The 26,500-nt window shown below is 46.4% G+C and overlaps 1 protein-coding gene across 1 annotated transcript in view; it reads right to left on the bottom strand.

Annotated features, from left to right (window-relative positions):
• The window catches only part of STX1A (syntaxin 1A), a 672,774-nt gene that overhangs the window by 67,434 nt on the left and 578,840 nt on the right, over positions 1-26,500 (bottom strand). The window contains exon 8 of the mRNA XM_078679566.1: positions 683-820. Within this exon, the coding sequence (XP_078535692.1) occupies positions 683-820 (138 nt within the window). The remainder of the gene's footprint in view (positions 1-682; positions 821-26,500) is intronic.

Genomic DNA, 26,500 nt, shown 5'->3' with positions numbered 1-26,500 from the left:
ACAAAATAAATCTCATCTGAACGTTGAAGGGACCCTCTAAGATGTACAGTGTTTTTACTGAGGCTCTCGCATAAAGTCTGCATTGTTTTGTACAACAAGAAACCTGAAACAAATGGCCATAGATTGCTATAAGGCATTGCTTTCTCGTAGAGTTTTATCAGGGTTCCTTAAGAGTCTTGCTCCCATGCTTTGTAAGTTTTTAGGCTCTACAGTCATGACATTGGGTGCTAACAAAGTAACTAAATAGAAGTAGTCTGCTAAATAGTACTTTCCTGTGGTAGGGTAGCAACTAAATAGTATTAGCTTTGACTCACTTATGTATATCTCCACTGCGCTTGTTTTCGAGACTTATGTCTTGCATCAGTGTCTCTACCACTGCCATTATTACTACCTGAATTAAATGTATTGTCTATTGCAAAGTTTTATTTTTTTTACTATAAAAAATGTCCCTCTTGGCTTCAGTTTGATTAGCAAACCATGCATCATGTATAGGCAGATGGTTGCTTCCCTTGTAGTGAGTGGAGTCATATGGCTACAAGTAAGCAGCCTCGAGTGGTCCTACTCAAGGTGAATTAATAATAACATTAAGAATCAGCAATTGCCCTTTAGTCGTGCCAGAGAGAGCAGATCCTGTCTCTGTTCATAGGATGCTTACACAAGTGGGACCTTTGTGTCCACTCACCTGGCTCTCCACTAGCATCGCCATGTCCATAAACATGTCGTGAAGTTCCCGGATGCTGGTCTCCAGTTTGATGATCTCACTGTGTCTTGTTTCTATTTCGTTCAGCGCCTGTTTGGTGATGTTGGAATCCATGATGATCTGTAAGAAGAGAGAGCATGTTAACAGCAAGTGAGAGTAACGCCAAAGAGCAGCCAGCCAGCATCAAACAGCCAACCAATCACCAGACATTGAACTGGAAAGAAAAAGAAAGACAGACACCTGTCAAAGAGACCAGGGTGAGGAAGAGTTTTTATTTATATGAACCAAGGCTTCCCTAGACTGACAGCCTCCAGACTGTTTCGTCCAGAAAGCGGTACTTTACATTTTCTGATGTTTTTATTGTTTTGGTACTGAGGGGTAAATACCATGCATGATCTCCAGTGATATGATATAATTTATAAAATACCCAGCCCCTAGCGGAATTGTTCAGCTTGTTTTGAAAGAGCAATTTGTTCCTGTACCAGTAATAGAAGAGTGAAAGAATGCTGTCCTTTTTTAGGATACTCAAAATTAGGTTATCACTGATATTTTGTTTTCATAAATTACAAAAAAAACAAATAAAACGAGGCAGGATGCAGAAGAATACATTTCATTGATTACATTGTATGGACAAAATGAGTCCAATTGAACTTGTGTCCGTTTCTAAACAGAATTAGATCCAGGAGAAATGTAATAAAGGTCAACCAGCTAATTTGTGTAGTTAAATACCGGGGGATCAACCTGCTGCCCACCAGTGCTGAGGCAACAACTATGTATTTTGCCAAAACAATCTCTTATAACGCTCCTAAAATGGTGATAATGGTGATAATTTCCCGCACAAACCCATCAAACTACTTTTCCCTCGCGCCCACTCTCCAATAGTGCCCATCACCTCTTCATTGCCCCTCCCTGATGTACATTTCATTTTGTTAAGCCCTTAAGCTCAGCTCATAGTTCACTCACACTCAGTTTTGTGATCTGCATGGCACACGCTCTTTGTAGCAGGCACATTATCCCTCTGTACTGTTTCATGATGAGTAAAAACTGACTCCAGACAAAATTCCGACCTCTCACCAGCAGTAACAATAATCACCAGAGTTATCTTGATATTTTTATTGTTGCCTGACAACTGCTGGATGCACAAGGAAGTTGAGTGCTCCCACCAAAGCCAGGGCCTGGTGCGACTGCACCGCCCGCACCACCCTAAAGCCGGCCATGATTACTTTAAAAAAGACCAATCTTACCTCTAGGGACATAAGACACATTTCCTTCATCTGCTTAGCATAGGCATTGAGAAGCTAGGATGGCAAGTTCTAAACCGATATATAACTCTCAATGTTAGGAACAGTCTCTAAAGCCCTGATTAGGCGTAGAGGTGCTATTTAGCGCATGTGATGAATAACGATACCACGGGGTATGTTATCTATCAGGTAAAATAAATTGCACCCGTTATGTGTTTCTGGGGAATAAAAGGCAGATTGAGGTGTTTAATGCACCAAAATCTGCATGTTATGGAAAATACTGCCCACATTTCCTGTGCTAACTTTCAACTGGCGGGTTCTGCCGGTATGTGAGGTATTTAACGCATCCGATAATAATCGGATGTATTAAATGCAACCAAACTCGTAATTCCAATCTCTGCGCCAGCAAGGGTTTATATAGGGGTCGGATCACAATGTCCCACTCGTAATCAAGTATTGCTAGCATTACCAATATGTTCACAAAAGTGGAAGCTTAAAGAATAAAAATGCCTTGTTTAATTACCCTGAAAAGCATGTTTGACGGTTTCTCTAAATAAAAATACTAGATAAGAGTTTCCGGTAAAGGTGCCTATATTACATCAAATTCATCATATTGAACTGAAAATAAAAATCACTTTTAGCCACATATGGAATCAAATTTAGTCTAGCTCAAACAATAAAACAAAAATAATTCTTATTCAAGGGCACAAAATATACATCTATCACTTTCAAAGAATTGCACAGGATATGCATTTCGATGCAATATACTGCTTCTAAGGACCTCAGAAGCTAGGCTGCTAGCCTGGACCCCTTCGGGGCGCACACTGCTGCCAAACGTTCCTCCACCAGCTCAACATTTGTTATCCAATTTCACTCTTACACCTTAACGTACAAACGCCCAGCTGGGCAACTGTCTCAACTACCAAAGATGCTGCTTTAAAAAAAATATATATATATACATAATACAACACTTGTTATATGGGTGTCCCGCAGCTGGTATCTCAGAGTACAAATAAAAAGACAAACAGTATATTTTGCACGGGTCCCTCTTTGCTGGCTATAATTTGTAGAGAAGTAGATCTAATAAAGGAAAGGAGAAAGAAAAGGTAGGAATAAGTGAAGGAGAAGGATAGAACAGACATCTAGATATACCCTTCTGACTTTAGTAGAGCGAAAGACTAGTCCAAGTAAGACTCTTGCCCTTTAGCTGCTGGATTGCCCAACAAAGCGTGTTCTGGCCGTTTTTTTATGGCGGCTCGTACGGTACCAAGGCTTTGTCCAGAGCTTCCCATAGGCTTCTGGATGATGTTTTCCAGGGCGAATATTGTAACGCCAGATTACCCGCTGCTCTGAGGTGGATGGCCCAGTTGAGCCAGCCTTTCTACGTAGTCTTGGTGGATTCCTTCCATTTTCTTAGGACCAGTTTGACTGCCGCTGTCAAGAGTAGGTCCATTAGTTCCCTCTCTGCCTCCGATTGGAGGTCGGTGCGAATAAAAGCCGAGGTGAGTGAGGCATAGTCTCTTACAATCTTGCAATTAAATGCATTATCGATAAACTTAAAGACCCTGCCCCAGAAATCCCTGAGTGTTGGGTATTGGAAGATGAGATGTTCTAGGTCCCCTTTCTCTGTGTTGCAGTTCCAGCAGACTGGGCTGTCTCTGATGCCTGGTGTGTGTAGCCGGTCTGGGGTCCAGAATGTTTTATGGAGCAGCCAGAGTTTAGTTTGAGCTAAAACTGGGGTGATCTTATTTCGTGTGGCGGAGAACCACATGTTCTTCCACTCTTGTTCGTCTAGCGGGGGGTGAGTGTGTTTATCCCAGTAATCATTTGTTTTATTGTTAAGCTTGGACTTTTGTGGCCGAAGTATTTTATATAGTTGTGAGACTTGGTGGCCTATTTTGTTTGTGTTTGCTACCTACTGGAAGATGAATGGTTGGGTGTCCGCTTATTTTGATTTTGATAGGGCTGCTTTTAGCCTTAGAAACACCTTCTCTTTCATTTTGAAGTACCTAAAGTATGTCAAATGAGTCACTACCTGGCTAGATTATTTTTTTTTCTAACTTGATGATAGTCTTGCACTATGATTGCCTCACGACTCTTGCTCATTTGCGGACATGCCAAGAAAATATGAACACAACTAAGAAATTGATATCTTTTATATAATCTGAAACAGCAATCAATACTTGACAAAAAGGCTTAAACCCAGGTCAATCTCCTGGCTAAATGTAGAAATTAAACTGCTTGCCACCATGTTGGCTTCACGAATGAATAGAGTGGTGGAAAATAGGGACATATGCCTAATTGCTGCACCAGAGAAAACCTCAAACACCTGCAAATTGGACCGAAAAGATGGAAAATTCTAGGATCCTACTGACCATACTCTCAGTCAATGCCGAAAAAGCATTCAACTCTATCCACTGGCCATACCTCTTCCTGGTACTGCAATGCTTCAACTTTAGGTCTAGATTCCACGGGTGTGGGCGCTCCAGTATCAAGACCCGTGAGCAACGGTGATGGATAAAGGGATGGTATCTATTTCCTTTCCATTGGGAAGGAGAACAAGGTAGGGGTGCCATATCACCTTTCCTTTTTCTGTGCTTGGAGTCCTTGAGTGTTATGTCAGGGCAAGTGATCAACTGGTCAGCTCAATGGAGCGGGTATCCTCAGTAAAATGTCCCTCTATGTGGACGACGTGTCACTGTATTTGGCAGACCCAAATATAACATTACCCTTTATCTTCAAGTTGTTGGGGGAGTTTGGCACATATTCGGAGTATAAAGCATCATAGGATATTCATTTGAAAGTCAAATGTTTGAATAGAGAAGCAAGCTAGGTGAGATAACGGCTGCTGAATAAACTATTCAACGCATTAGTATGTAAAGAGAGCTATACTTTTTTCATTTAAACAGATTTCAGAGAGTTTCCTACCCAACCTTTGCTTCAGCTTGAGCATCAGTTTTTAGGCCGTAATGTCTAGTGAACATACAGATATATTTCTATGTTGCAGTCCTACAGATATATACAATAGAGACATTCCAAATTCATGCTGTAGTAGCAGCTTTTCTCTGCAATAGGGTCCTTTCCAACCCCTTCCTAATGTGAGTTGTTTGGTCCTTCTTATGGCTTTATTTTTTTCTAATTAAATACCCTTTTAATATACAGAGAATGTAGGTCTCTCTCTGGAATGACATTGGTAATTTAATGGTTTGATGAATGTGAAAATCAGACACTACTTTCAGGAAGAAAGAAGGATGTGTTCTGAAAACGACCCTGTTTGCATGGAAACCAGTGAAGGGTTCTACTGGCAATATGAGGGGAGTTCACTGAATCTGCTAGATGAAAAGACAGCTATGAGAAAAGCAGTTTTCCAATGATGGTGGACTGTTGGTCTAGGAATAGGCTCAAATGGAAGACTTGTAAAAAGGTCAGGCTACCAACCAGAATAAAAGATCCTTAAGTATTGCCCGGCGGTGTCGCCTCTTAAACCCACAAGATATTAACCAATGAAGAGGCAGGCGCTGGAGACTGGAAGGCAGGAAACAAAGGTTTATTCTCTCCGGAGGAGAACACATCAGTTCGGACAGCAAGTATCGTCACGAGGTGCTCTAACCGCATCTCTGAGGCCTGGCCTCTTATACACATTTTCATGATCTTTATTGCAGGTAACACATTCTTGTAATGCCTTGAAGTATGAAAGGACATCCTCTGAATCTCCCCTTCAGGCCCGTTCCCACACACATTTACAGTTGAAGTCCCCACCCTGGTCACAATAGGTGATGATTATCGCGCAGTTGGACATTCCGCCGATTCACGGAATGTGTGGGGTGGATCGGATATCATAGGGTGGAGGCTTTGATCAATTCGAGGGTCCTTTAATTGGTGGAAGCTTCCTACTGTACGGGGGAGGGGCAATAAACAGTATCCGCAGAGCTAGGTGGCGGCCTGGGAACGAGGAAGACAAACGGGCACACAGGAAAGGGGGTTTGTATCAAAGAGCCTGGGACCATGAAAGGAATGAAAGGGAGGTGTCGCGCTGGGAACAGGATGGGGTTCTGAGGCAGAGCTGCGCTGAAGAGGGGGTTTATGACCCAAGGCATGCGAGAGCGGGGGGGGTTGTCAGCGTGCGGGCTTTGCGAGGGCGAAGGGCTATGCTGGGGTCCAGTGGCGTGCAGAGGGTGGTTCTGATCGAGGCGCCTAAAATGGCGGGTGCGCACGACAAAAAGTGTGGCATCAGGGGAAAAGGCAAGATGGCGCAGATAATGTTTACCAAACCGTACTAATTTTCCACAGTCCTCCCTTTAACATATTTAGCCAACTTGCCTACTCAATGTCAATCTTCATCAAATTCCTAACCTCGACATCATATAATGCTCCCATGCGTTCGTTTCCAAAGTCCACAGTCTTAGGGCAAATACAGTTTGCACATAATGAACACAGGGGTGGCAGACATTGAATTCCTAAGCATAGACCGCATATTACAACTACAGGAATCAGGATAATGGTGAACAGTCTCCAGCCCCAGTTCTTAACAGTGTTCCAGAACCAACCACCAAGCGACCATTCTTCCTGATCCTGGTGGACTTCTGAAGAGAGTCTGTGAAGATGTTCGATGGCTTTGTACACTGAGGGTGAGTTGTCCGGTATGTATGTACAGCAGCTGGACCCAATAATGCGGCATGCTCCACCACGGTCTGCAAGAACCACATCTAGGACAAGGCGGTTCTGGAGGGCCACCAAGCGGACCGCTTGAAGTTCGGCGGTGTTGTTAGCAAAGATACCAGCCGTGATGTTCATTGTTGTCTCAACTGCCTGAGTCAGATGTCGGATGGCACGGCTGTTTGCCATCGGGCCCCAGAGAGGAACAAGTCCCTTCATAGCATTGAGGAACTGCGCTCCTGTTGAGTCGGCTTGCTCAATGTCCTTGGCTCGTTTTTGTCTATGATGATTCGCTGGGGCCACATAAGTCGGAGGAAGGATGAAGGAGATGAAACAAGTGCCCCCCCAGCCTTTGGGGAGCCAGGTGTAGGCCTTTGTGCCGCAGACGAAATACATGTTTGGGGACGACACAAAGGAAGGTGGATCCGTGGAGTCCAAAGTTCTGGTAAAACGGCAAGCACTGCGGCCTACCAGCTGTGTCCCATGTCCTTCTATGCACATGTGGCCTGTGACGTTGATGACTGACAGGGCCACAGTCAGAGTGGCAGCCGTTCGTTTCCGCAGGTAGGAGAAGGTGGGTCTGGTTGGATTGTTGAACACCTGCATTTCAATTCGTTCTTTAGCAGGGATGTCCATGTGGATTGAGTCGTTGGAGGTCTGCGGGCAGAAGTGTGCCTTTGTTTTGTTTCACCAGACCCCGTGGAAGAAATGCGTTACGGTTTTGCTGGAGGTGGCATTGTCCTTATAGCTTTCTTGCAGGAGGATCAGCCAAGCAAGGCAGGAGCCATGAACTGAGAAGGGTGAAGGGATGAATGGTATCGAGTGTCTGGTGGCGTGGGGCAGCAACCCACAGATCCAACAGTTGGTGGCATTGGTGGCGAGATTGTGCTGGTGAAGGAGCTGTACGAAAGAGTTATTCCAAAACTCCTTCCGCCTCTCTCGGAGTTGAGGAGAGAGCGAAATCAGATAATGTTCCTTCATGGTGGTAGGCTGGGCAGTGGTCAGGAATGTTTCGTGAGCAGGTGCATTTTCTTCCACAATCCAGAGTGTGGTCATGAGGAGAAAGCAGAAAAGGATTGCGATGAAGAGTGCAATTGTCTTTGAGCTGTGGAGTCTGTCTGTCCTTGGGTTTCTGTAGTGGGTATTTCCTGTTGCCTCCATCATCTTCTTATTTGGCGCTTCCATCATCTTCTTATCGGGCACTTCCATCATCTTCATCTTCAAGGTGCTCGGTAGTGGGCAGAACCACAGACTTAGTTTCTCTCCAGGTAACCCTTGGTTGCTTTGGGTCACCGTTCTGAGATTTAACTTAGTTCGTGGTCTACTTAGCCGAAGCTCCCTCCTTTCGACGCAGGAAATACCCTTCTCTGGATGGCACAGTGGGATCAGAGAATTTTGAAAGCTCAAGTGCTCCGGTATCAGGATAGCAGGTTAGCGACGGTCGGTCTTTGTTCAGAAGCTCTTCTTGGTTGTCGATGTTTTCCGTCGTGGCCAGGGTCAAGGAGACCTTCTTACAGTGGTGTGCGTGCAGCCAGTGCCGTTTCCCCTCCACACGAAGAGCCGTCCGGGTGGTGATCAACACTTGCCAGGGGCCCGTCCACCGGGGTTCCAGACTCTTCGACCGCTGAAAGTTCCGGATCAGCACGAAATCTCCAGGTTGGATGGCGTGACCCGGACCCCTGGAAGCATCGGGGATGGCCTGCTGCACCTGCTGATGAATGACAGACAGAGTTTCAGTCAATTTATACAGATAATCAGACATTAGGACGTCCGGGACGTCATGAATGGAAGTTGGTTTCGGTGCAGACCAGACACTCATGGGTCGACCGAAAACAACTTCATAAGGTGTTAAGTGATGTCTGGTGGGGGTGGAACGCATCGATAGCAATGCCAGTGGGAGGGCGTCGGGCCATTTCAGACCTGTGGTAGCCACTATCTTGGCCAGTTTAAGCTTTAGTGTGGCATTGTGTCGCTCAACAAGTCCAGCAGACTGGGGGTGGAAGACTGCGTGAAATTTCTGCTTGATGCCCAACCCCTTTAAGATGAACTGAATGACTTCGGCTATGAAGTGGGGGCCATTATCGCTCCATAAAATACGACAAAGGCCGTAACGGGGGAAAAACTCCTTTAACAGTACTTTTGCAGTGGCCATAGCAGTGTTGTCACGGGTTGGGTATGCTTCCACCCATTTGCTAAAAGCGCACACCACGACAAGTACATATTTCAGGCCTTGGCACCTGTCTAGCTGGATGTAGTCCATCTGCAGGACTTCAAATGGGTGATTTGGGACCCCAAATCCCCCCCGGGGTACTACAGTTCCTTTCCCGGGGTTGTGTTGCAGGCATATCAAGCATTGTTGGACCAGACGTTTGGCGGAATCTGTGATTTTATCATTGTGCCAAACTCTGGAGACAAGTTCAATCATGGGGGCTGATCCTATGTGGGCAGGGGAGTGTGCCATAGCCAGTATGGGAATCAGGTACGAGTCAGGTAGCAACCATTTGTTTGTGTCTCTTGTCCGCCAGCAGCCTTCGTCATCTTTTAATCCCACCCGTGTCCATTCAGTCAGCTCGTGTTGTGTGCTAGCCGTTTGAATGTCTCTAATAGTGTCCCTAGCGTCAGTCCATTTTTCTGCTTGTGACCTGGTCACATACATACGTGTTGTCGTCCTATTTTCAGCTGTCGTTCGGGCAGTGATGTCGGCTAGCGCATTTCCCTGCCCAATGATGTCTGTCACCTTTTTGTGTGCCTGACATTTGACGACTGCAAGCTTTTTGGGGAGAAGGACAGCTTCAATCAAGGCGGAGACTAGATCCCCGTGCAAAATGGGGGTGCCGTGTGAGGTCAAGAATCCCCTTTCCCTCCAAAGGAGCCCAAAATGGTGGACCACCCCGAAGGCATACTGGCTGTCGGTGTAAATGTTTGCTGTGGTTCCTGCTGCCAGAATGCAGGCTCGTGTCAGGGCAATCAGTTCCGCTGCCTGGGCAGATCGTTGCGTGATGCGGGCTGTCTCGACTACAGTTCGAGCCGTGGTGACTGCATAGGCAGCGGAAGTGGTGCCATCGGGGAGTTTGATGCAAGAACCATCCACCCACAGCTCCCCGTCAGGGTCAGGGAAAGCCGTGTCTCTGAGGTCAACCCTGCTTCTAGTCTGTTCGTCCGTAAGAGTCACGCAGTCATGTACAGGGTGCACATTGGGATCGTTCTCTGGCAGGGGTAACAGAGTTGCCGGGTTCAGTGTGGTGCATCTTTTCAGGGTGATAAGGGGTGCAAGCAAAGTCAGTTCGTATCCAGTCAGTCGTGCACTCGTCAGGTGTTGCGTCTTGGTTTGGTTTAGGAGGGTGTCAACTGCATGGGGTACCAGTACCGTGAGGGAATTCGAGAGTACGATCCCCTCACTCTGTCGGATAGAGATTGCAGCAGCAGCTACAGCTCGAAGGCAGGCAGGCAAGGCTCTGGCTACAGGGTCAAGAGTGGCAGAGAAGTAAGCGCAAGGTCGTTGCTTTGGGCCAATGGCCTGGGTTAGGACAGATAAAGCGCACCCCTCCCTTTCGTGAGTGTAAAGGGAGAAGGGCTTTGTGTAATCAGGGGTACCTAGGACAGGGGCCGAACAAAGGGCATCTCGTAGTTCCGTGAAGGAGGTTTGACACTCAGGGGTCCAAGGGAGTGGGAAGGGGACGTCTTTACCTAACAGAGAAAGCAGCGGTTTCACAACGAGGCTAAAGTTTGGTAACCACTGTCGGCAGAAGGAGGTGAGGCCTAGTAGGGAGCGAACCTGTTTCTGGGTCTTAGGGACAGGAGTTTCGAGAATGGTTTGGATTCGATCAGGAGTGAGTTTCCTTCCTTCTTTGGACAAAAGGTGGCCTAGGTAAGTGACCTGGGGTTGGCAGAATTGCAACTTCTTCTTGGAGACCTTGTGGCCATTTTCCGCAAGGAAGTGCAGGAGTTGAATGGTGGCTGTAACTGCTAATGGAGTGGTGTCGGCTGCCAAAAGGATGTCATCGACATATTGCACTAACACCACTCCATCGGGTAACTGGACTTGATCCAGTTGTCTCTTGAGGGCCTGGCTGTAGATGCTAGGGCTTTCGGTGTAGCCCTGGGGTGCTCGGCAGAACCTATATGAGCGGGCCTTTAGGGTGAAGCCGAACAGATATCGGCTGTCTGGGTGGATGGGGATGGAAAAGAATGAGTTTTTGAGGTCAATGACAGTGAAGGTGGTGGCAGTAGAAGGAATCAACGTCAGGATGGTGGTGATGTCTGAGACCACAGGGTACTGGGGTACCACCACTTTGTTGATCTCTCGAAGGTCAATGATAAAACGGTATGCTTTCTCATCTCCCTCTCCCTGTTTCTTGATGATCTCTCGAAGGTCAATGATAAAACGGTATGCTTTCTCATCTCCCTCTCCCTGTTTCTTGATGATGGGCAAGATAGGGCTGTTGCAAACGTTGGTAACCACTTCCTCTACCACTCCTGCGTCTATCAGTGACTGAATAATCTTTACCAATGCCTTCTCGCCCTCGGGCGATATCCGATATTGCGGACGTTTTGGGAGTGTTGCGTCTGGTCGGACAGTAATGTGCACTGGGTCAATCAACATGCGCCCTACGTCCGAATCCGCCTTGGCCCATAGATACGGAGGCAGAGTGTCAAGCAGGGATGTGTCAGCGTCGGAGATGGAGAACATGCGTCGGGGAGGGCAATGTCTAAGCAGAACGGGGTTGTCGTAAAGGAAAACTCGAACTCCGTCTTGGGAACATCTGATCGTCGCTCGGAAGTGTTTCAATAAGTCAAGTCCCATAATGGCGTCAGGGCTATTGGAGGAAAGCAAAAACGTGGTGTCAGTGGTGTTGTTTTCTACGTCAAAGAGGATCGGGGCGGACAAAGGGTTAGTGGAGGGCGTTCCATCGAAACCTGTCGATGTTATAAGTGAGCCAGACAAGGGTGCCCCCGGAATCAGTCGTTTAGATAACGCACTACGTGTTGCGCCAGTGTCTACCAGAAATGGAGACTTGGTACCCAGGACCTTAGCAGTGACGTAAGGGCATTGCTGGTCAACATAGAGCTCGACTGGATCCCTCCCTTGCCCTTGGCAGTCCTATGCAAAGTTGTGGGCGTCATCGTAGTCAGATTGCTGGTATTGGTTCTGTCTGGGTCGATCAAATGTACTTGGTCTGCCTGATCTATCGTTAGTCGTGTCATTAGGGGGCCCTCGCTGTTGTCCCTTATTTCTCGGTCCACTTGCTATGTCCTTGGGGTCTTTGTTTCTGATTATTTCCAGAAGAACTGGGCACTGGGATTTCCAATGGCCAGTTCCTTTGCAGAAAGCGCACTGGTCCTCTCTAAGGTCTGTACGTCCACTGTGGGGAGTCAAAGTGCGGTCCTGGGGAAATGCAGCCTTAGGGGCGTTCGTCTGATAGTTTCCCCGGTATTGGTCTCGTCCTATAGTCACCCCTTGCAGTTGGGCCGTCATCACCCTCTCTTTCAAGTCCTTCTTCTTTTTCTCTGTCGCCCTATCGTTTTCATTTTTCTGATGTTCATAATATTGGGCCATCTGGAGGATAGCCGTAGGGTTGGAGGCTGCCCAACTACTCTCGCTAGCCTGCAATTTCTGGGAGACCTCTGATGACAGACCCTTAACATAATCCTGGACAAACAGATGGTGTCCGGTTGCAGTGGTCATGTCCTGGCCGCTGTAATCGGAGAACACCGTTTCAAACCGGGAGAAGTATTCCGATACATCCTCCTGGGGTTTCTGGCGACAGGCCGTTACTATCGACCAGTCCACTTTCTTTTCTGGAATCAGGGTTTTTAATTTCTGTACGATTTTATCTGGAAGGTCTAGGATGGATTTCAAAGGCTTTTGTCCAGGTCCTCGTTGTTTGTCAATGTTATCGAGTTGTGACCAGGTATGTCCGAACAGCTCAAGGTGGTCGACTTTCCGGATTTGCTTCCACACATCAGCTGGTAGACATAACCCGAAAAACAAGTCGATGTCAGCCAGGGTCATAATCGTTGAACCTAGGGCTGTACCCAATTCAGTATAGAAGGCAGTGGGGTTTTTACGTAGGTCAGGCAGAGATTTCCGGAATGTCAGGATCTCTTGTCGGTCCCATGGCTGGTAGACCCAGTTGTACACTACCCTTCCTTTTGCATCTTGGTGGTTTGCATCATCGTTAGTCCCTGCACCTCGTGGAGGAACCCAGTAAGGGGCAGCCTCTCGTATTGGCATCATGGTGTTAGATTGCTCAGTTTGTGGTTCGGTCGCTACGGATGTCGTGGGTTTAGTTCCCGATTCTCGTTCAGTGAGGTGGCGGAAAACCTCAAGCGTACGCGTAAGGAGGTCCGTCACATCACACTCGCCCTCATCCCCGATATCGACCTTTCGGTACAGAGTCGTTAGGCTCTCGGGACCTTTGTCTCGATATCGGTCCTCGTATGCGTTCAAGACATGGTAACACAGTCGTACGGTGAAATGTCGTCTGTGACTCCCTGTATACGAGTTAAACATATCCGTGATGTACCCTTCATCTTCCTTCCTTTCTACCAGTGTCCTTGCTATCTTGTCGATCCCTGTTCGCTCATCTTTGCTTAGTCTGTTTGTTCTTGCAGAATCAGCCCTTCGGGTCTCGGGGTCGCCTAACGTTGTCGTTTGCGTAGTTTTTAATACAAGGGGTTCGGCCGGCCCAGAGGCCATGGGGGCCGAAGCTGTGGCGCTACCCTCGTTTGTACCTGGGGGTGGGGAGTGCTGTGCTAAGGGTTGGGAAGGGGCATATGGAGGGGGCATGTAGATGGTCGGAGGACCTAACAGGAGATCATCGTTGGCTCGTTGTCTCGAGGGCAAGTCAGGGTAGAGCATGGAGGACGTTCTAACCGGACACTGGCTTGATGTTTCCATTTCTAGTTTCTGTTTGGCTTTCTCTCTTTCCTTTATCTCTCCTTCTAGTTTCTGAGCAGCTAGGTGGGCTGCTTTTCGCAGCTCTTTTCCCAACCTACTCTCAGTTTTCTTTTTACGTTGTTCAGTTTCTTTGCGCCACATGCCGAAACTATCAAGCATAGTGGGCGTTGTCTTGTTTTTACCAAGGGCTGTTTCTAGCGCATTTATTTTGTCATCATTGAAGGATCCTATCAGTGGCCACTGACTTTCTCGATCCTTTTTCGTATATTTATGCCACAGCTTGTTATAGGCTATAGCGGTCAATCCATGCTTCATGAACATGTCCTTATTAGGGGTGCCTTCCAGTGGAGCCGGATGGTTCATCTCTAATAAGCGGTCCGGGCTAAACAGGCTACCAATCAGTGGGGAGAAGACAGACATGACGGAGCACAACGGGGACAAAAAGTCAGCACTGCCTATCTTATCACTGCGTGCAAAGACTAGACAGAATATTCCTATTCTACGTTGTTTGCAGGCAGTGAATACCTCATGAACCAATATCGAATAATCAACGTTCGGTCAAAACAATTCAGTGGGGAGAATAAGTAGGCCCGCAAAGGTCTGCGTTACCTACCCTTTCACTATCTGTAAAAAGGGGGGAGGGGGCTCTTTCCTGTTTGCAGACAGAGAATCTCCAGAAAACAGTCTGCGAACAATAGTTCAGTTTCAAGTAATTAATCAGTGGGGGAGAAAGATAGGCGCAATGGTTGCATTACCTATCCTCCACTGCTTGCAAAGGGAGAGCCTGTTGTTTCTCCGTTTGCAGACAGTGGATCTCCAAATAAATTAACAAAGAGTAATACTAGTATTTTCTAAACAATTCAAATAATCATTTCGCAATTCGTCGTGTTTACACGACCTTACCCGGACCGCATGGACAGTTTCTTGTCTTCCGAATCCAGCGCCCGATCGTCCTCTTTTCTTCGTAATCCTCGCGGCACTCCTGATGGTTCCCAGTCAGGACCGTAGATCACTCGAGAGAGGTCTGTTCGGAACCAGTGAAGTTCGGATGATCGGCTGTCAGACGAGGGTCTATCGGACAGGTGCACTCCCGATCGTTGCAGTCATTCACTCCGTCGTCAGGACCTCTCCCACTGGATCCACGAGTCACTGATGGGCCCCACGTTTGGGACGCCAATTGTAAAAAGGTCAGGCTACCAACCAGAATAAAAGATCCTTAAGTATTGCCCGGCGGTGTCGCCTCTTAAACCCACAAGATATTAACCAATGAAGAGGCAGGCGCTGGAGACTGGAAGGCAGGAAACAAAGGTTTATTCTCTCCGGAGGAGAACACATCAGTTCGGACAGCAAGTATCGTCACGAGGTGCTCTAACCGCATCTCTGAGGCCTGGCCTCTTATACACATTTTCATGATCTTTATTGCAGGTAACACATTCTTGTAATGCCTTGAAGTATGAAAGGACATCCTCTGAATCTCCCCTTCAGGCCCGTTCCCACACACATTTACAGTTGAAGTCCCCACCCTGGTCACAATAGGTGATGATTATCACGCAGTTGGACATTCCGCCGATTCACGGAATGTGTGGGGTGGATCGGATATCATAGGGTGGAGGCTTTGATCAATTCGAGGGTCCTTTAATTGGTGGAAGCTTCCTACTGTACGGGGGGGGGGGGCAATAAACAGTATCCGCAGAGCTAGGTGGCGGCCTGGGAACGAGGAAGACAAACGGGCACACAGGAAAGGGGGTTTGTATCAAAGAGCCTGGGACCATGAAAGGAATGAAAGGGAGGTGTCGCGCTGGGAACAGGATGGGGTTCTGAGGCAGAGCTGCGCTGAAGAGGGGGTTTATGACCCAAGGCATGCGAGAGCGGGGGGGGTTGTCAGCGTGCGGGCTTTGCGAGGGCGAAGGGCTATGCTGGGGGCCAGTGGCGTGCAGAGGGTGGTTCTGATCGAGGCGCCTAAAATGGCGGGTGCGCACGACAAAAAGTGTGGCATCAGGGGAAAAGGCAAGATGGCGCAGATAATGTTTACCAAACCGTACTAATTTTCCACAGACTCAATAAGATTCAATAATTTAGATATTACAAGATTAAGTTCCCTTGGTGGGGAGGGATTCTTCACAGAAGACACCTTTTTTAGACCTTTGAAGAAGTCTTTGATAACTGGAATCTTGCAGAATGAAATCTAGTGCGGAGAGTTCCAATATGTTGTTACAGCTGCTAGATGAAATTTTATAGAAGCGAATGGCAGTTGAAGTTTTGTTAAATGTAGTAGAGTATGGAAAGATAGCTTCTTCCTTGTACGAAACAGGATTAAATCTTTAGTCTGACACCTAATACAGAATCTTTTCCAGATCCTAGTTGTGAATAGCTCAAGAATCACTGTGGAAATGAGTGGGATTGGAGGAAAGCTAGACAAATGGAGTCTCCATTCGATCAAAAGGGCAGTTACCCTTGAATTGCATTCTGGTGCCCTGGACGCAAAGTCATGCCATTTTTTCTTTCTTTTTTGCTGTGGTGAATAAATCCAATTTAGGTAATCCCATTCCTAAAAGATGGTTGCTACGACCTTGTTGTTTGAAACCCATTTAAGATTTTTCTTGTGATGTCAACGGAGGAAACCTGCTTCGTGGTTTAGCTTTCCTAGGCTATATATTGCTGCTAAACTAATTCCCCTGCCTACAGCCCAACAGCACATAGTTTGAGCTTGAAATCCTAGATATCTTGATCTTTTTCCTCCTTATTTGTTTGTATAATGCATGGTGGTGGTGTTGGCTGTACTATTATATTGTGCAATGGTAGAAATGGAAGGAAAGCTTTGAGAACTAGGGTAACAGCTTTAATTTCTAACAGATTGATACAGGAATTATTTCCCATAGGAGACCAAAGACCTTGTACTGCGAGATGTTGACTTACACTAGCCAACCTTTCAATAATGAGTCTGTCACTAATAATATTTTTCGGGATATATTTTTAAATGGCACTCCCTTCTTCAGCTTTCAGTGACTGTACAACCGAGTTAGTGATTGTTTTGCTTGGATGGATAGGAGAAGACAATCTTCCCAACTGTCTTTCTTTTGTGACCATTGATCCTCTAAGCTCAGCAGAAAGGCGTCAACCTTAAATGCAACCACAAACCTACATCTCGTTAGATTTTGTCCCTCCTAGGATCAATGCATCTTGCATCAACTTGTCCTGAAAGCAATATTAGTGATGCCATGACAAAAGAAGGATTGAGGGGGACCTCACTATCAACAATAGTATTCAATTCATTTAAGTACTCTTGAAGGTTGGGGCATTCCCACATTGTATGATAAAAGGTCCCCTCCATTGTGTTTCACAGCAGTAGAGGCCTTCCATATGTTGTATGCTGTGTGCAGGACCTTGAACTGGATCAGGTGAAACCTTGCCCTGATCATCAGCTCCCTGGGGTGCATTGAAGCCACCTCCCAGTCAATATATTTGAGATTTCCAGGTCTTTCTTCCATTGCTGCTGAAGGGCCTTGAGATTGTCTGGCATGTTTTCAATTAGTGCATTATACATGGATAATATCACACCTTTCCCAAGCTTGCCCTACAATATACAGCTCACGGCCCAGTCCACTTGCGGTGTATGTCTGAGTTGTGTGTGCTTGTACAACTGTGAATGCTAGAGTTCAGACTCCTCCCACATTTGATTGTAGGTCTTCACAGTCCCGTTTAATCGGGTTCCAGCATGGTCCCCTCCCACAGTGGCGTCTCCATTGTGACCCTCCGCCTGCACCCTATGCAGGTAGTTGCCCTTTCCCAGATTATTAGTGCAGTCTGAGTGGAGGAGGGGGCCCGTTGGCCCTTCCCCCTCACAGAGATAACATGTCCAAGTGGTGGCCACCATCCCATTCCTGCCCAGTGGTACTGCAGGATTGTTAGTGGTTGCGTACACCCCCAAACATTCACTGCATGCATTTGAACCACCCAGTAGTACGTCCATATATCTGGCAGAGCAAGCTCATTGTTATACATGGCCCTGCGCAAGGTTTTTAACGTTATTCTTGATACTGCCCCTTTCCAAAGCAGTAGTTTTAGTTCCCTGTCCAGCTTAAGAAAGACCACCTCCGGGATAAGAAAAAGTGTATGCTGAGACTTCAACGTCTACATCAAGAGTGACAACGATGTGAGGTTGTCGTTCCCCCCCTCTAAGGTGAACAAGTAGGCGCCAATGAGCTCATCAGTGGCGTCAGTGATCTTGATGTCCTCCTCCAATGCTATGAGAACTGTGTCCTCTATAATGTTTTTTTCCAGAGGGTGATATGGAGACTGATGTAGATCTATCTAGTCCCTTCTTTGTTTCATCTTCTGCCCTCAAGTCCTCTAACATATCTCACAAGAAGATTTCTTCCCTATCTTTTAATGTTCATTTTGCCATGTGCTTGCATATGGCACAGTCAGAGAGAGATTGAAAGGAAAATAGACATACTAAGCACACTTTATGTGCGTCTTTCCGAGCTTTCTCCCTCTCACATGAGGGACACTTGAAGAGGGATAGCATTCTGAGAAATTGGATCAAAAAATGATTTCACTCAACAGGAGTTTTATAAAAAAACATTGAGAGACATGTCTAGAATTATTTTTCAGAGCTGAACATTTCTTTAAATTGAGGTGAAAAACCACAGCGGTATTCATGGGTTCGTTCTCTCACGAGCCAGAAAAAAGAACTGGGAGAGGCAGGAAACTGCCAGTACAATGCATGTTGAGAAGAGGGGTCTCTGAAGTCCATTAAGGGATATGTTCTTTTTCCATCTCTGTTAAACATAAACTTTCAGGCTGCATTTTTACATTCAATTTCTCTACTCAAAACGTCATTGAAAGATGGTGCAATTCAGTTCTCGGAATAAATATGAGAGGAATATTCTGAACATTTGTGAAAATAAGGCTCTGCTAGGCTTGCAGTCAACAGAATAACAAACAAGATTCATGGACAAAGACACTCTTTGATGATGTTTCCATGAAATGAACTATATAGGAATATGTTTCGGGGTACGCACATGTTTGCATGGAAGTGTTTTTGACTATCAATGAAGATGCTATGATGCAGAAAAAACAATGCTGTCAACTGTGTCAATGTTGACCTTCTCAAAGGCGAGTGCCTTGATGCGGACCCGCCTGAGTGTCATGAAGAGAGCCTTGCTGTTGACTGCATCACAGGAGCTGTCTCAATGTCATGCCTGGATGGTGAGTATGGTAGAGGACTTCTTTGGTTCATGGGTACTTACGGCACCCACATTGTGCCGGCCACAGAGGGCATCCACATTGTACCTGTCACAGAGCTTGCCTCCAACAGATAACATGTCAGTAATAAACCATGCTTTGATATTGAGATATATGATGTTGAATGGTGATCATGGTGATCTCTGGAGTGGTGGGAGTGTCCAGAGTGATGATGACACCCTTTAATGTCCTTAGACTCCCCTCTTTGAAAGTTTTTGTTTGGGGTGCTCGCAGATACAGTACAAGAGTCATCTTCACTGGCCGCCGGGGATTCCCCCGCGTTCTGCCCTAAAATCTCCCAGCTTCCCCATCATGCAAAATAGGACTCTGTCCTTTTTTAACACAAATTTGCACTCCTTGACTGAATGCAAGGGGTGTCAGCAGACCACAAACACAGAATGTGGAACAGAGGCAGCCTTCTTCCTCCTACAGAGGGTGACACTTTACCAAAAGTGAAAACATAATGAGGAAAACAATAGCAAAACTGAGAGGGAAAAGTTTAAAATCAGTCTTGGATGTTTTTTTCTAAGGATGAAACCTCATAGGATAGTGTGAATAATCCCATATGTGTTCTAAGATCCTTTCAGCATGAGCTGAAAAAACAGAACAGAGTCTGTGAGGCAACTACCCTTTTCCTTCATGTCTCTCTCACACATGGGTAAAATATCTTGGTTTCAGCACACATTCCCCTTGGTATTGCAATGTTGCCTTATGTAGTCTTAAAATATGATTTTTAGACAAAGAAAGGTAGGCCTGTAGTTTGGAAAATGACAGCTATCGCCTAACATTCATGACATATAAGATGATTTTATCTATAAAATAAGTGTTCCAGGGTTTCTGCATGTAGACAGGAATATTCTACATTTATGATTATCAGTGAAGATTGTACAATGCCGTAGCTAGCATGATTCTTGCATCTCTAGTCTGTTGCACAGATGTAAATGGAGTGGAAATTGAACCGACTCCTAAATTACATGCACTATTCAAATACCTTTGTAAGTAAAGGCCTCCCTCTCCGAGAGATATTACTACATCAAAGGACTATTCAGTATCAACTATGCTACCATTCTTAATGGCAACTCTAAGGAAATCGTAAACAAAGTACTACATTGTTATTCCATGCTACATTTCTCCTGTAATAACGTCAGAGTCAAATTACCACTACTCTGTCGAACGACGTGGAACACACCATTCCCCTTCCCCATCGAAAGTTAGGAATACGTCCAAGACTAGGCTCGATACTAAAGGCGAAGGATGAGAAGGTGGATAGGGTTAAGAGAGAAGGCACACAAGAGACGGCGTTGGGTTGTAGTCACACAGCCTTTCATCTCAAATAAAGGCTCTCTTGGGAGAGCTGTAGACTCTCATGAGTGACAGCTCTTTTGTACTAAACAGAATACAAGACTACTGTTACTCTCTGCTCTTACATCAATTTAAATGTCATGTAGTTTTTCTTTTTACATGGATTTCACATTAATAGTAACATTCTGCAGGAACTTAAAAAATACAGAGAATCACTTGAGCATTGAGCATAGAAAAAGTCTGAAATGTCTATATTGCCAAGTTGCTATCGTACATTTGTGTAACTCTGACAATACATCATTGTTGTCCATCCATCCACACTATATATGCCTACTCAGTATGTACCATGCCTGTGACTTACATATCATTATACTCTGTATAGTTGACTTAAAATCAAAATACAGTTAAAAAAATTTACTTTGGCAACAGCTTCCTTAAAGTAAACACTCAACATATCAAGGGCACAGTACCTTTATCTTGCTAGAGGCAAGGGAATCATAAGACTGGTCTTATTCCAATGTCCTATAAACAGCTGTTATAGCTCCACAACCTGAGGCACTGAACAAAAGCAAAGGTTCACTCAGGATTTGTAAGTAGTTTTGTGAAGGCTCAAGAGACAGTTGCAGTACATTGGTACAAATGGCAATTCAATAATCTAACAGCAGTTTCAAAATCCAAACAAATATATCTAACGCTCCCTGGCTGCTGACTAACCTGAGGCCTCAGAAGACAAAACTGGAAGGATTAAAAGAGTTCCAAGAATGCAAGAATATTCTTTCGAAGGGTGCAAGGAAATTCTTTTAAGTGACACTGCAGAAGAAGATTCAAGATATGTCAAAGGCATATAAGTTCATAGAAACTGGACTTGGAATCCAGATCAAATATGGTTGCAGCTGGAGAGCTGGAAACATAGGTGAAGGCCAGAGCCCAAGTACAGACTTCCTCGCATCAACAAGGAGGAAAGTCAAGCACCTACCCATTCCACGGGTGTGGTTTATTAAGACTGTGGGATTCTTGAATACTGCGGTAAATTCTCAAAAACTGGTATCCCCAAATCCTGCTGTAAATCCTCAGCATACTGTCATAGTTTTAGAGTGCCCGCATGAGGACAGAGTGAACTGTGCTGGGCAGCACACAGCTGGCAGCCACAGTCCTAGGCAGGATGACTCGTGTTGCCAACGCAGATGTCATCCTGAGTTGCAATGCCCTAAGCAAGGGGTGGAAAATTATGCCCAGTACCAAAGGTGGGTGGGGTCTAGCACATCTGGCAAGTCATAACATTGCAAATATACACTCTTACCAATGTCAAGATCTTTGGCGTACAATTTCACTCCAGCATGAGGCTGTCCTACAACTGTCTCCACTACAAATGCCTCCAAGCTGTAACTGATTAACTCCCATAAGATCCACCCACACTTTCACTTCCTTAAATCCCTAATCAACAGAAAGACACGCTATTCCAATAGCCTGCTGGTTGACCACTCACAGTATTGCTCCCCAATGGCACAATCACTACCTGTACCAAACACATGCTCTCCAACTTGTCTAAACATGCATACACCTCTATCTAGCGCCATGAGGTGCCTGGCTTTCAGCTAAGCACATAGAACTCTACAGTAGGGAGCGACAGTGGCTGTGTCTCCCCGACCCGCTTCGCTTTGCAACAGACATTGGGCACGAATTGGGTGCTTGCTGCCTTGATCCCCTGTGTTCCTGCATCAGATTCGATATAATTAATTTGTAATGTCCTACACTAGCTTTTAAAATTGAACTGCAGATTGCTTGCATTTCTATTTCGCATATATGCGCTGTGTTTTAACATCTTTCATTTCTGTGACACAATCTATGTGCTTGTGGGAAACGAAAGGGGCGCTGATACTCACCCAGGAAGCCTGTGCTCGACGTTCCATCCTGCCCACCCCGGTCCGACTCGGTAGTTAGTACAGTTGAGCGGAGGGCGGGGCAGGGAGAGCCAGATGCTTCCGGCCACTGGAGCGGTTAGCGTTCTAGCTGACACACGGACGGGCTATTTAGGCAGCGAGGAGCTGCGGCGTGTTGCGGTAGGGAGCGACAGTGGCAGTGTCTCCCCGACCCGCTTCGCTTTGCAACAGACATTGGGCATGAATTGGGTGCTTGCTGCCTTGATCCCCTGTGTTCCTGCATCAGATTCGATATAATTAATTTTTAATGTCCCACGCTAGCTTTTAAAATTGAACTGCAGATTGCTTGCATTTCTATTTCGCATATATGCGCTGTGTTTTAACATCTTTCATTTCTGTGACACAATCTATGTGCTTGTGGGAAACGTAAGGGGCGCTGATACTCACCCAGGAAGCCTGTGCTCGACGTTCCATCCTGCCCGCCCCGGTCCGACTCGGTAGTTAGTACCGTTGAGCGGAGGGCGGGACAGGGAGAGCCAGGTGCTTCCGGCCACTGGAGCGGTTAGCGTTCTAGCTGACACACGGACGGGCTATTTAGCCCCCTCGTCGCCAGGAGCGTGTAGAGGTCTCGCGCAGGGGCGCGCCTGATACAGCGCCTGAGACAAGCCAGAGAGAAGCCCGTCTGCGCCCGTCCGCGACTGGGCGGGGCCAGGGGCCATGCACCCTACATCGAGAGATAGAGATGGCTGTGCGTCTAACCGGGTTAGTTACTCAGCCCAAACGTTACATGATTTACATTGTGTTCCACAGCTAGGCTGTGCCGGTGGGATGGGGTCCCCTCCGGAAGGCCCGTTTTCATGCCGGAAATGCCGGTTTCAGATACAATGTAATTATGAAAACGATTTATTGTCAGATAGAAGGACCTATGGAGCAGGCTCCAACATTCAACCGGGATGGAGCAATCTGCTCTGTAATGTGAGATCTTTATCTAAACATTCGGTGGAGGTTTGGGATCTTATCTCCTCGCAACTACCTGATTTATGTTTTTTTACCGAAACCTGGCTCAAGCCCCACGCCGTCCCCGCGAATACAATGGGGATCCCAGAGGGATATAAAATGGTTAGATTGGACCGCCCGATTAAGACAGGTGGCGGCATAGCCATAGTTTATAAATGTGGCATTAATGTTTGTGTTTTGGAACAACACTGCACCTCGGAAATGGAACTGATGGTTTTTAAAATCAGTGCCTCGTCCAGGAACATTTGGAAGGGGGCTCTGGTATACCGTCCCCCGGGCCCGTGTGCTAACTTCCCTGTGTCACTAATGGAAATACTGGCCCGCATGTACTCCCAGGAAGGGATTTCTTACTTCTGGGTGATTTTAATATTCACAGCGAGCGACAGGACATCGCCGAAGCCCAGACATTACTGGAAGATCTTAGTCTTTTGGGTCTTACCCAACAAAATGTTGGCTCCACCCATCGGGCCGGGCATACTTTGGACCTTATCTTTACAAATTCTTCAAAGGTTGCATGTCATCCCCCCAGGCAGGTTCATTGGACAGATCATTCTGTTTTGAAATTCGTTATGTCCCATTCGGACAAACCTCCCAGTTTAACTGTGACTCTACCTCTGAGGCGGAGACAATGGCATAAAATCTCCCATGAGAATTTCAAGGAGGCGTTTGTTGTGCCAAACATTACACCCACTGCAAATATCGACCTTGCCCTCTCCCAATATAATGACGCCATTCAGAAGGCGGTGAACTCAATCGCCCCCTTGAAATTCTTTAAACCACGCTCTGCACAAAGGCAGGAAATTTGGTTCTCTGAGCATTTGAGGTCCCTGAAACGGGCATGTAGGAAACTGGAAAAAGTATGGAGGTCATCCCACTTGGAGGCTGACAGAATCAGTTACTGGACAGCTCTGTCCTCTTATCATAAGTCTATAAGAGCTGCCCGCAAAAAGCACATTTCCCTACAATTGGAGGCAGCAGGCAATGCCCCTAAGGTGTTGTATCAGATTTTGCAAACCTTCATTAAACCAGCGGCTTGTGAAAGTCCCGATTCTTCATCACAACAACTATGTGATGACATCTCCTATCACTTCTCCAACAAAATAGATAAAATTTATGAGAAGATTGCCTTCTCTAATTGTTCTACTGTTAGTGCCCCCCAGGACACTACCTCAGGAGAAAAAACCTGATAAGTTTGCATCGCTCACTGGGTTCCCTGCCATCTCATTACTTGAGGTGGAGGACCTTATGGGTCAAATTAAGAGTGGCTGTCCTTCAGACACTATTCCTGCCAGAGTTGTGCCGGTGGTTGGCAAGGTGCTTGGTCCTATGATCCAGTGCCTTGTCAACCTCTCGCTCAATGAGGGCCAAGTGCCACTGGAGTGGAAGAAGGCGATAGTGAGGCCCATTCGGAAGAATGCAACCATTCCATGGTCAGATCTGTCCAATCTCAGGCCCATCTCCCTACTCCCTTACCTACGTAAGCTTACGGAGAAGCACGTTAACAACCATCTCTCGAGCTTTATCGAATGCACGGACAGCTTAGACCACTCTCAGTCCGGGTTTCAGGCCTCTTTATAGTACTGAATCGGCCCTGCTATCCGTCACAGACGACCTCCGTATGTACCAGGATAAAGGTCACTCGGTAATCCTGGTACTACTAGACTTATCGGCAGCGTTCGATACCATATCCCAAAACATCCTGCTCGAACGTCTTGCCGATATTGGGCTTACGAATATGGCCTTGGCCTGGATCCGGAGCTTTTTGTCTGATCGAACCCAAAATGTCAACATGGGTTTGTTTCATTCAGAAGAGGTCGAGATTACCAAGGGGGTGCCACAGGGCTCATGCCTGAGCCCCAATCTTTTTAACATATATGTGGCACCCTTGGCTAGGGTTATGAGAGCCTTTGGATTCATCCCGGTGTCATACGCTGATGACACTCAGCTCCTCTTTCCCTTTAAATCTCTAACCCCTGAGACAATAAGATTATTCTCTGAAGGCATGAAGGCGGTCGCACAATGGATGACCTCGAACTTCCTACAGTGCAATGTGGGGAAGACTGAGGTCATGCTGTTCGGTGACGCCAAAATACTATGGACCCCGGACTGGTGGCCTCACGATCTAGGCCCAGTCCCACCGCCGAAGCAGGTGGTAAAGAACCTTGGGGTTCGATTGGACCAGAATCTGTCCTTCAAAGAGCATGTGAACAGTGTAGTGGGTACCTGTTTCCATGTCTTGGGGCTTCTCCGCAGAGTATTCCCTCTCCTTCCTGATTCAACGAGGAAAACTCTGGTGCAGGCCCTGGTGTTAAGCCGGTTGGATTATTGCAACGGGTTGCTTGCAGCAGCTAGTGAGGGGATACTGGGCTACCTCCAAGTGGTGCAGAACACCGAAGCAAGATTGGTCCTGAATGCTCCCCCGAGATCGCCTTCAAAACCTTTATTAGTAAAACTACATTGGCTTTCCATCCGCCAAAGGGTCAAATTTAAGATCTGTTGTATTGTCCATAAAGGACTGCATGATTTAGGACCTTCCTATCTGGCTGAAAAATTTGTCCCCTATAATCCCTCCCGTAATCTTAGATCCTCCAACCAACTTCTCCTTCAGACACCCCTTGTAAAGAAGTCCAGACAAGGTGGAAGAGCCCTGTCCTTTGTTGGTCCAACACTCTGGAACAAACTCCCTTTGGTGCTCAAGCAATGCAGCGATCACTCAGCATTTAGGAAAAAGTTGAAAACCTTTCTATTCCAATGTTAATAGGCCCCACTCTCAATCCCATTCATTCACTGTCCTCTGTCTGTAGTCCATCCAACAAGGCATATGGCGCGTAGATACTCCTTTGGGAGATAGATTCCAGCGCGGTATAAACTCATAAATAAAATAAAATAAATACAAGGAATCTACAAGGCAGTACATGGTACCTCACATCCCTAACTTTCCAGAAATCTCTCAAATTATGTTAGAACATGAACACTTCACTATTAATGACCTTTCCATCCCTCAACTATCCTATGCCCATCTGTTGTTAAGAACCTTTGTGCTACTTGCAAGTCATTTGACCTTCTTTCACCTCTCCACAGGAATGTCCTTCTTGGTAAGCTTAGAGCTGAATATTCACTTGGTCTTGCAATGCTTTTATCCTAAACCCGAAGAATACACACTGCTGAACTATGCCAGGCAGTGGCACCCACTGCCACACTCTCAGGTACTTGTCCTCTGTCCACCAATGGTAAATCAACTCAGCATCAAACCAACATTACACCCTATGACGTGGATGACAACTCAACTAAATTAGCATATTTTTTATCAAATACAACTTTCCTACAACCTATCAGAACCTTTGACCAAAAATAACCTGTGGTCCTCAGGCATTCATACTTCAACCCCCCTGGAATTACTTACTTACTTATGCCTACTACCCGTCCTGGGTTATAGACCATCAACCAGGAATCTCCAGCCATCTCTGACCTGGGTTTTTCTTTCAATTTGAGTCCAGGTGTAACAACCATCCCCTTGCAATCAGGTTTGAGGCCTCTGTGCTAGGTGTTTCTTGTT

Source organism: Lissotriton helveticus, chromosome 3_1 (assembly GCF_964261635.1).
Source record: "Lissotriton helveticus chromosome 3_1, aLisHel1.1, whole genome shotgun sequence".
In the NCBI taxonomy this organism is placed as follows: Eukaryota; Metazoa; Chordata; class Amphibia; order Caudata; family Salamandridae; genus Lissotriton; species Lissotriton helveticus.
Note: the sequence above shows the minus strand (reverse complement) of the source record. Positions and strands in the feature narration are given on the sequence as shown.